Source organism: Elephantulus edwardii, unplaced genomic scaffold (genome assembly GCF_000299155.1).
Source record: "Elephantulus edwardii isolate Elephantulus edwardi_28Jun2011 unplaced genomic scaffold, EleEdw1.0 scaffold00009, whole genome shotgun sequence".
NCBI classification, from domain to species: Eukaryota; Metazoa; Chordata; class Mammalia; order Macroscelidea; family Macroscelididae; genus Elephantulus; species Elephantulus edwardii.
The window spans coordinates 4171257-4181428 of NW_006399759.1; the positions used below are offsets into that span (position 1 = coordinate 4171257).

Below are 10172 nucleotides of genomic sequence, written 5' to 3' on the forward strand. Positions count from 1 at the left end.
GCAGGAGGACTCCTCTAAGCTTCCAGAGCTCACTGAGGAGACGGAACATTTAATTTAGAGGTCCCAGTTTGTCACCCAGAGTTCCCACATTCCAGTTTAACTTTACATTCATTGCATGATAGAGTGAAAATTCAACCTCTGGGTCATCCTGAGGCTCATTACATCTTGCCAAAAATATCAAATTGATCCTGTGGTTGGTCAGACTCTCACACCACAGGTTTCCCTAGTGCAGCCTCCAGAATCCCTTACGGAGAATAAATTTATTCCAGCTGAGGAACAAAGCAGCCCAGACTCCAGATCCCCCTACAGTGTTTGGTGGTCACATCATCTTCCTTCCAGCGGGATGATCCACTTCAACCTCTAGATCTTCCTGAGAGAACTCAACCTTCTGTAGTCGGACAGAAATTCCCACTACAACTCACAGAGGACAAGAAGGAGGATGCAAAATGTTCCCCCTGGAATGAGAATCCCGCTCAGCCTCCAAGTCTCAGTGACAATACTGAACATTCGGCACAACTGCCAGACTCCACCAAGGAGTATGAACACCCAACACGGCTGGAGGAACGATCTTACCTTCAGAGCTCTCTGAGGATGTTTCTTCAGTTCTGCAAGACTCTCTGGATCAACCTATAAATCCCTTTACAGAGGCGGTAACTATCAGCAGCACAATATCATGAAATCATGATTTCATCTCCAAGTCAAGGTAAAAAACCCTGCATCCAGTGTTCCCTGGTATCACATTGAAACGTCCACATTTGATTATTATCAAAACCTTAGTATCAACTACAGGGGTTCAACCTGCTCCAGCCCAGCGGGATGCCACAACTCAATACATCATAGCCTGCAGAGTTCGTGGTGGAAGGTGGGCCATCTCTAATCTTGCAGGAGGCCCTGGCTCAGTCTCTAAAGTATCCCACAGAGATTGAACGTTCTCCATTCCAGCTGGAGAAATCATTACAACCTCTGGAAACTACTGAGGATGTTGACTCATCTCCAACTCTGCAGGAGGCCCCAGTTCAACCTGCAGAGTTTCCTACAGAAGGGATTCTCCAATCCAGCAGGATAATCCAACAGAACCTACAGATGCCACGGACGTGGTGTCAGTTCCTTCAGGCCAGAAAGAAGCCTCAGCCCAGCCTCCAGAACAACCTGAGGAGAATGAATCATCTTCAAATATTCAGGAGATGCCAGCTGAGCCTTCAGAGCCACCTGAAGAGGTTTTAGCTCAACATCCAGGACAAGATGAGGTGACAGTTTCACCTACAGATTCAAGTGAAGCTCCGCATTCAGCTCTTCCCACTGCCACAGTTGGCCATCTGGATCTAGGGTTTACTTTAACTTCACAACCCATTACAGAGGTTGGATCTTCTCCAACCCAGCTAGAGGCCTCCTTACCACCTCAAGGCCCCCCAAGGAGGGTGAATCTTAACCAACACAACAAGGAGGGCCACTCCAGTCTCGAGTCACCTATAAAGGTCAAATCTTCTCCAACAAACCAAAGAACTCATTTCAAACTTCACAGTGTCCACAAGAGATTGAAACATCTCCAGTTCAGCAGGGGAGCCAAATACAGTCTTGAGAGCTCCTTGTGCTGGAAAAGCCTTCTCTAACTCAGTAACAAGTCCCATCTAAGCTTTCAAAACCCCCTTCAGAGATTAAGCCTTATCCATCCCAAACAGTCTCCAGCTTATACGCCAGAGCCCCCTAAGGAGGGTGGATCTTCTCCAGCTCAGCAGGGGCTCCCAGCTCAGTCTCCTGAGCTCCCCAGGCAGGTTGAACTTCCCCTAACTCTCCAAGAAGCCCCATCCTGGTGTCCAGAGGAAGTTCAAGCCTCCTCAGTCTAGCAGGAGGGTCTTGTTCCCTCTCAGGAACCCCTTGAATGCTGAACCATCTTCAGTGCAACCATAGGTCCTAGTTGTATCTTTAGGGTCTCCTAAGGAGTTAGAGCCTTCACCAGATCAGGGCTAAGGCCTCTGGAGCCCTCCCTTTGAGATTGTGCAACCATCTCCAGACCAACAGCCTGTGTGCCATCTTTAGAACCCCCTAAAGAAGTGGAGTCTTTTCCATCACTTCAGCAACTCCCACCTTGGACTCCCAAGCCTTCTAAGGAGAGTGAACCTTTACCAGTCCAGCAGAGAACTCCTCATCAATTGAGCGAGTCCCCTAATAAGGGAGAACCTTCAGTCCAGTCGGGAGCCCTAGCACAGCCTTCAGAGCTTCCTAACGTGGTGGAATCTTTGACAAACCCACAGGCCACCCCAGTTCAATTTTTGAAGCCACCTAAGGAGGAGGTAGCTCAGCCTTCCATTTTCAAGGGGTAACAGTTTCACCAACAGATCAATATCAGGGTCGGCATTTAAATGTGCCTAGTGTCACAGCTCAACCTTTGCACCGAGCTCTTGTCATGATTCCTTCTACAGCCCCACAAAAGTCTACACCTTTCCCACATTTTCTTGAGGTTGAACATTCCACAACAGACTACAGTGCCTTCTTCTAATGTTCCTGAGAAGACCATTCAAAACAACCAAACTGGAGTGGTGTTACAGCCCAGACTTGGCACCCAGAGCTTACTGTAACACCAGGACCTACTACACAGGTTGAATAGTCCACAGCCCAGCAGTAAACTGGATACTACTATAACACCAGAACTCAATATGGAGGTTGAACCTTCTCCAACAAAACAGGAGACACCAGCTCAGCCTCCAGAGCATCAAGAAATTGGGGCTAATCCTCTAGTGAGCCATGAGATGACAACTCCCCCATCAGATCAGGCTCAAGTTCAGCATTAAAACTTGCCCCAATGTTACAGTTAAACTTGACAATCTGGAGCTTACTTCAGAACCCACTACTGAGGTTGTAAATTCTACAGCCCTGCAGAAGAGCACACCTCCTCCTACGAAGCAAGTCATTGTTAACCCTTTGGACTCAAGAGCTTACCATATATCCAGACCCAAATACAGAGGTTGAACATACTACAATAATCCAAAAGACTCCAACTAAGACTCTAACTCAGACTCCAGAGTCTCCTTGGGATGCTTAGCTCAATTTCCAACAAGCCTTTAAGAAGCTTTCCAATGTGGCAGAATCTTTGACATCCCAACAGCCAGCCTCAGTTCTACCTCCAAGTCTAGATAAATGTCAGCATTCAAAGGTGCCCAGTGTCACCATTCAGTCTCCTAACTTGGAGCTTACCCTATCTCCAGAACCCAAAATAGAAGATGGATCTTCCCTATCACAGAAAGATCCACCAACTCAGTCTCTAGAACCACCTGAGGAGGTTGTAATTCAATCTCCAGTATATATTGAGACAGATCAGGACTAAGCTCAGAATTCAAACTTACCTCATGTCACAGTTAAGACCTACAGACCTGGAGCTTACTACAGCTCCTCAATTCACTTCAAATACTGAATGTTCCACTGCCCTGCAGAAAACCATGCCTCCTCCAAAGCACAATACAGTTCAGTCTTTGGATCTAGAGCTTACCATAGCTCGAGGATCCTTTAAGGAGACTAAGCCTTCTACAAACCTGCAGAAAATGACATCTCCACCAAAGCAAGTTACAGTTCACCTTGTGAATCCAAAGGTGACCATGACTTAGCATCCATTATCAACTGAGGCAGTTCTTTCTTCCCTCGTGACTTAACTATTTAAAAATTGCAGCTCACAGAGGGGACACATGATTCTTCCTGTGCCACCAACACAGAGTGCCACCAACAGAAGTGATACTGATACATGTGAGCTCTGTGTTTGCCAGGATGAAATGTCCTGTACTGGCCTTTGCCTAGAGAAAAAGCTCCACAGAGTGTCTGTGCCAGAGCCCAACGTGTACGATGGCACCATCACTGTCTTGTAAGATTCCCTTCCCTCATTTGTTCTCCACACTCTGCTAACATGAGTCCTTTCCCTCGAAGTCTTTCTGGCTTCCTTGTTTTTCCAACTAATATTAAACAACTTCCATTTTTTACCTTATATTTGTCAACATTCTTCTCTTTACTACTGTGACTTCTCAAGTTTCTTATTTTGATTGTCCTTACTGTTTTTCCTGTAGTTTGAGTTAAAGTTTACAGAGAAAAAGAAATAATTCAATAATTAATCTCCATTTTGTCTTGTAACAAAGTAAGCTACAGTCCTTTTCATGTAACAACACACTTCACACTTCCTCCCTGTGTTCCCTGATCCCATTTTCTGATCTTTCCTGCCCCTTCCCACCTTCTGAATTTTGTTTGAGGGTAGACACTGCTTTTTTGGTCTTGCACAGTTAATTGTGCTGAGCAGTACATTCCTCAGGGGTGGCTCCTCCCCCCCCCCTTTTAGGCTTGTATGTTGTTCCAGTCTCAGGTTTGAAAGGTTTCTAAGGGTCATAGTTTTGGAAATTACATCAATTTCCATCAGACCTATAAAGCTGGTCCTTTCAAATAATAATTAAAAATGTTGTTGTACATTTTTCTCCCACTTTATCCATGACTCTCTGTTGTGATCCAAATCACAGTAGTTAGAAGTAGTAGCTGGGCACCATCCAGTTCTTCTGGTTCCAGGCTGGTGGAAATTATAGTTCATGCCCATTTTCCTTTAGCCTTATCATTTATTTCATGCTTGAACTTTTGCTCCATCCCCAATTTTAGTCAATCTTTACTGGATCATGTTCCTTTTCTGTTTCACTACTAATAAAAGAGATTTATTGCCTGGAGCTGGAACCAACTCACAGCTAACCCTCCAGTGGGTTTTCAGAGGCAGTAAATCACAAAGAGGAGACCATCCTTCTTCCACAGAACAGCTGGTGGATTTGAACCATGTGCCTTTGGGATTGCAGTGCAGCTTCTTACTATGATTAGATATTTTCATCTGCTTTGATGGTGGTGAAGGATCCATCCTCTCGAGTGATCTTGGAGTCCCCTTGATTGATCTTGGGTTTCCTGGTGCTCATGAGTGATCCTGGGTTTCGGCACCAAAATGCTACTGTGCAGTCAATCCTTTTGTTTTAGTCACTCTTCCCCAGGCAAAGAATTGAACCGAGGGGAGACAACAGGAAGACTGGCCAAAGACAAATCTGGTCTTGGCCTGGTTCCGCCCTCTTTATGTTGTTTGTCCTGCTCAAAATAATCCTGACATGGACTGAGCTCTTATTAGAGCATGTGGCAAGGAGACAGGAATGAAGGTGAGAGTAAAGACATTTCTATTAGAAAAGGTACGTCCCAGAGAGAAGTGGATCATTCTCTGGAAGTAAAAAAGCGAAGAAAGACATTGTGCCATGTGTGTTATGAGTTAATATATCTGACTGATTTCTGCATTTCAATGTGCTGCTGGGTTTGAGTCTGGATCAAGGGGATAATAGCATGAAGAGTTCAAAATTTGGTGAGTGCTTCCTACTCTAGCCTATTGTTCCTGATGTCATTGGTTCCATGATGAGTTTTTCATGTGCCTAAACACTAATCTTCCTATTTATTTTTATAGGGAGGAAGGTCTCCCTGGTCAGTCAAGTGGAAATATGCCTGGAATCTTTAATGCTCCTGGTAATCCTTAAAATCCAGTATATAAGGGACGAGTTAAAGAAGGGACAAAGAAGTTCTTAATGAAAAGAGAGTTCTGGTGACAGCCTAGTGATAAGGAGTTGTATTGCCAACCCAAAGGCACACCACTAGAGAAAGATGGGCAGTCTCCTCTCCTTTGATTCATTGCTTCTGAGAACCTGCTGGAGTGTCAGTTAAGAGTCAGTTCCAACTCAATAGTATCTGATAACATAACAAAACTTGAAGGCAGGGATGTGGCAGGGGAAGGAAAGCATGAAAAAAACGGAGCAAGGAACAACCTACAACTTGTGCAAAATCTAAAAATAAACAAAGCTTGCACTTTAAAAATACTAGGTAAGGAAGTTCTGGTGGTCTAGCAGTAAGAAATTATGCTGTCAACACAAAAGTAGGTGGTTCAGACGCACTAGCTCTCCATTAGAGACAAATGGGCAGTCTCCTCCCATGAAATTTACAGCCTCTGAAGACTTTCTGCAGGGTCAACTCTGAGTCATTTCTGGCTTGATCGCACCTAATAATAATAATAATAATAATAATAATAATAATAATAATAGTTGTTGTTGTTATGTGCCATCGAGTCGTTTGCAACTCATAGCGACCCTATGTACAACAGCCCTAAACCCTGCTCTATCCTGATTAGATATTGTTAATTTGTTATTGAGCCATCCCTCCTGGCAACTCTATGTAAGTACTTTTAAGAGCCTTGTTTTGCAGAGGAGAAAACTGAGATCAAAGTGACTTGCTCATGTTTATGTGCCCCTAAGTGTTGGAACTGGGACTTGACTTGGGCAGGAGGCTGTTGGTGGAGCACAAGCGTCAACCCCACCAAGCCTGTCAGCCCCTCTCTGTTTTCAGTGATGTGGGTCTCACAGAGCTCTCCCCAGCCCTGCCTCCCAGACAGTGTTGGAGTGAGGTTGGGGGTCCAGTGGTCCTAGGTACCTGGGGGAGAGCAGACATGCCAGAGGAGTCACCCATAGAGCAGCCTGAGTGTGTTAATGTAGGTAGAATGGAGAAATTAATGTAGGTACAATAATGTAGGTTAGTGTAGGATAATGTAGGTTAATGTAGGTAGAAAGGAGAGACAGGTGGAGGCGGCCCTGTGTGTGCAAGCCCACTGGCCCACGTGGAGTGCACAGGCACGGAGTCTACACAGGGAGTGCCCCTCCCACCTGTTTACACAGCAGGCTAAGCTAGGTGTGAGTCTGAGTCCCAGGAGTGGGCACAAGGTAGGATTGAAAGGGCCATCTAAAACCTATCTGTGAGAATGTGTGAGTGTGCACACATGTGAGAGTGTGGACAGGTGCATGCATGTGCGTGTGCCTATGTGTGCATATAAATGCATGCGTACATGAGTGTGTATGCACACATGCATGTGTGCGTGTGTTTATGCATGTACACGTGTGTGTGGTGCCATGTGTTGGGTGAGGGAGTACACTACCTAGCCAGATGGCTAATCCTCAAGAATGACACTGTCCTTCAGCTGTGCTGTGTTGTTGTTATGTGCTGTCGACTTGGAACCACCTCACAGCTGATCCGCCAGTGGGTTGTCAGAGGCAGTAAATCACATGGGAGGAGGTTGCCCATATTTCCCTTGGAGACACGGGTGACCTTTGTGTGGGGAGTGCATCTCCTCACCACCAAGCCATCAGACTAAGTCCATCAGAGTCAATCCCAGGGAAAAACTCTTCACAAACCATTTTGAGCAAGTGCACAAATTGTCTTGGTCTGTGCACAGTGCCTTTCTGACATGCTTTCTGAATTCCTGGGCTGCTCCTCCAGCTCTATGTGGCGAGTGGCCTATCAGCATTCCGCAGGGCCCGACCACCAAGAAGACAATGCTGGTGAGTTAGCAGGACTTCCGCTCTTTCAGCAGCTGCACAGAGCCCAAGGACGTCTGGAGGTGGAGAATTCTATTTTGGACCAGAAGTGTGATCTTGGAGAAAAGGGACAGCTTCCCTCGAGTGGTTCCTTTGCCGACTCAAAGGGCATGTTTCACAGAGAGTCTTTGGAATGACCTTTCTCCAGAGGCCTTTGAAGGACGGGTGGTGGGCTCTGTTTTGTAGATATGCGTGGCTGCCATGCCCTTGCCATGCCTTTTGGCTCATCACACATTGTTGCAAGGGCAGCTGCACTCACTGGATCTCTAGCAGGGAGGGTCATCATGGTCATTCACAGGTTGCTTATGGGGATACCTTTATTGCCATGATTAGCTGTGATTTGTCAGGACCCTAAGCCTGACCTCTCAGGCTTGTAAAGTGTGGTTCTTCCTCCAAAGAGACTCAAGAGTAGTACAACTTGAGCTTTGGAGCTATTTCCTTGTTATCAGTTCATGGGTCTCTGCTCTATTAGCTTCTTGAAAATGTGTTGGCAATGTTTCTCAAGAATTGTAACAAACAATTACTTTCATGTTGCTTTCTTCAGATGTGGAACCATTATTTTAACCAAATGTGTTCTGGACTTTAAGCTGAGAATATAAGCTTTGAAGTTATCTCCCCCGACGCTCTTCTTTCAACTGTGAACTGATCTGACTTAATCATCTGAAAATGAACTGATATTTGTCTATATTTACAAATACAAGCCCGTATGGAGATGCCTATGGGCCAGCAGGCTCTGATGGCTTAGGGGTAGAGTTGCACTGCCAACTCACAGGAATGTGGCCCAAGGCCGTCAGCGGCTCTGCGGGGAAAAAGACAGGCAGGCTCCTCCTTCCTGTGGGATTTATTGCCTCTTAAAACCACTGAAAAACTTCATTTACTTAGTTACTATTGTTCTTATTACTTATTGATTTATTGCCACTTAAAAACCCAGCTATAAGTTGGTTTAGTCTCACTGGTACACAACACCACCACCGCCACTATGTGTCAGCGCAGAGTTTACCTCGGTGCGTGTTTTTGGGGTGCAGATACACACACCCTCCCCGCCGTGAGCCTGCTCTGGCGCCCTGACTCCGACTTCCCTGAGACCTTGGCTGCTCCCACCACTCCACACTCTCCTCTCTCTCTGCCCGAGGAAATGGCAAAGCCACATATATCGATGTCTTAAACAGTGTCTTGTACCAGGATGTGTTAGATAATTATGTCTTTACTTAGGGAAGCTTTTCATGGAAGTGGGGAGAAATGAAAGCTCTGGGATGGCATCTGGGAGGGGAGACAGGAAGAGAGAGAAGGAAAGAGAGATGTGGGTGATTTGCTTCCCAAACGTCACAGTTGAAAACTTTGGGGAACTAAGTGCTGCCCTGAAGCTCACAGGGTCGCCGTGGGTCACAGTGGACTGGATGACAGTTAAAAGTGGAATATCATTCATAGCTCAGGAGGTGCAATTATCACCTTGACCGTGACACTGTCACTGTCGTCAAGTTGATTCAAGCGCATGGCAACCTTCGATCAGATTTCTGAAGCTGTAAATCTCAAGAGGAGCAAACCACCTCATTTTCTGAGGAGGAGCTCGTGGATTCAAACTGCTGAATTTTTTATTAGCAGCCCAATACATAACTCATGGTTCCATCAGGCCTCCTACACATAACATCATAAACATTTTGTTGTTGTTAGGTGTCAATGAGTCGAGTACAACTCATAGCGACCCTATGAACTAAAGATCTGAACCCCGTTCTATCCTGTGCCATCCTCACACTCTCTGATACACAAGAAACCATTGCAGCAGTCACCATGTCAACCACCTGGTTGAGGGTCTTCCTCTCCTTAACTGACCCTTCACCCTTCCCAGCATCATGTCCCTCTCCAAGAAATAGCCTCTCCTAGCAACATGCCCAAAGTATGTGAGGTGAAGCCTCATCATTTCTGCTTCCAAAGAGCACTCGGCTGAACCATCTCCAAGAGATGGCCGTCCATGGGATGGATGTTCGGTTCTCTTTCCCAACAGCACAGCTCAAAGGTGTCAATTCTTTTTCATTCATCCTTAGTACTTGTCCAGCTCTCAGATGCACAGCAAGTGATCAGAAAGACCATGACCCGAATCAAGATGCACCTTAGTCCTCAAACCGGTATCATGATTCCTCAATTATTTGGAAAGGTCCCTTACTGCATAAACAAAAGGTGATGTTTCTTCTGTTGTTTTTATTTGGAAAGGTACCAATGAGAGGAGTTTAACTATTAACCTAAATGTGACGTCTCTTGGGGTGTCAATCTACCTGGGGCTCTGAGGGAGTAAGACAGGCACTCTTCACCTGTATGATTTCCAGCCTTTGAAAACCTGCTGAAGGGTCAGCTAGGAGTCGGTTCTGAGGTTCCAACTTGATAGCAGTGAGTTTGAGTTTTGTAATACAGTTAGTCTTCACTTTATTGGGAGTCAATGTTCTTAACGTTCACACCGACAGTGGGATGGGCTGGTCCTCACCTCTGGGGCCGTTTCCAGGATTGGTTCTATTTCTAGGCCCAGGGAGAGGCAAACCAAATGAAGGTGATTCTCTTACAAGGCCATGACTCCAAAACAAGAGTCTGTAGGGGCCAGGAACTAAAACCTTCAGTCAGAGGCAAAAATCAACCTGGCCTCTGATTTCCTTGCCTGTGGGAAGCCGGGCCAGGGCGGGGAAACAGGCCACTGGGTTGTCTGTCCTGAGCGCTGCCTGGAGCTTGATGACTGGACAGAGTTTACCTTGCTTTACACAAGCCCCAGTGGGTGTGTGTGTG

At 46.0% G+C, this 10172-nt stretch overlaps 1 protein-coding gene across 1 annotated transcript in view; it reads left to right on the plus strand.

Annotated features, from left to right (window-relative positions):
- LOC102855545 overlaps window positions 1-7540 on the plus strand; it is a 28492-nt gene extending 20952 nt beyond the window's left edge. The window contains exons 5-9 of the mRNA XM_006880688.1: window positions 886-1028; window positions 2597-2735; window positions 2767-2900; window positions 3662-3850; window positions 7306-7540. Coding sequence (XP_006880750.1) covers window positions 886-1028; window positions 2597-2735; window positions 2767-2900; window positions 3662-3850; window positions 7306-7540 — 840 coding nt within the window. The remainder of the gene's footprint in view (window positions 1-885; window positions 1029-2596; window positions 2736-2766; window positions 2901-3661; window positions 3851-7305) is intronic.
- Window positions 7541-10172: the final 2632 nt, after the last annotated feature.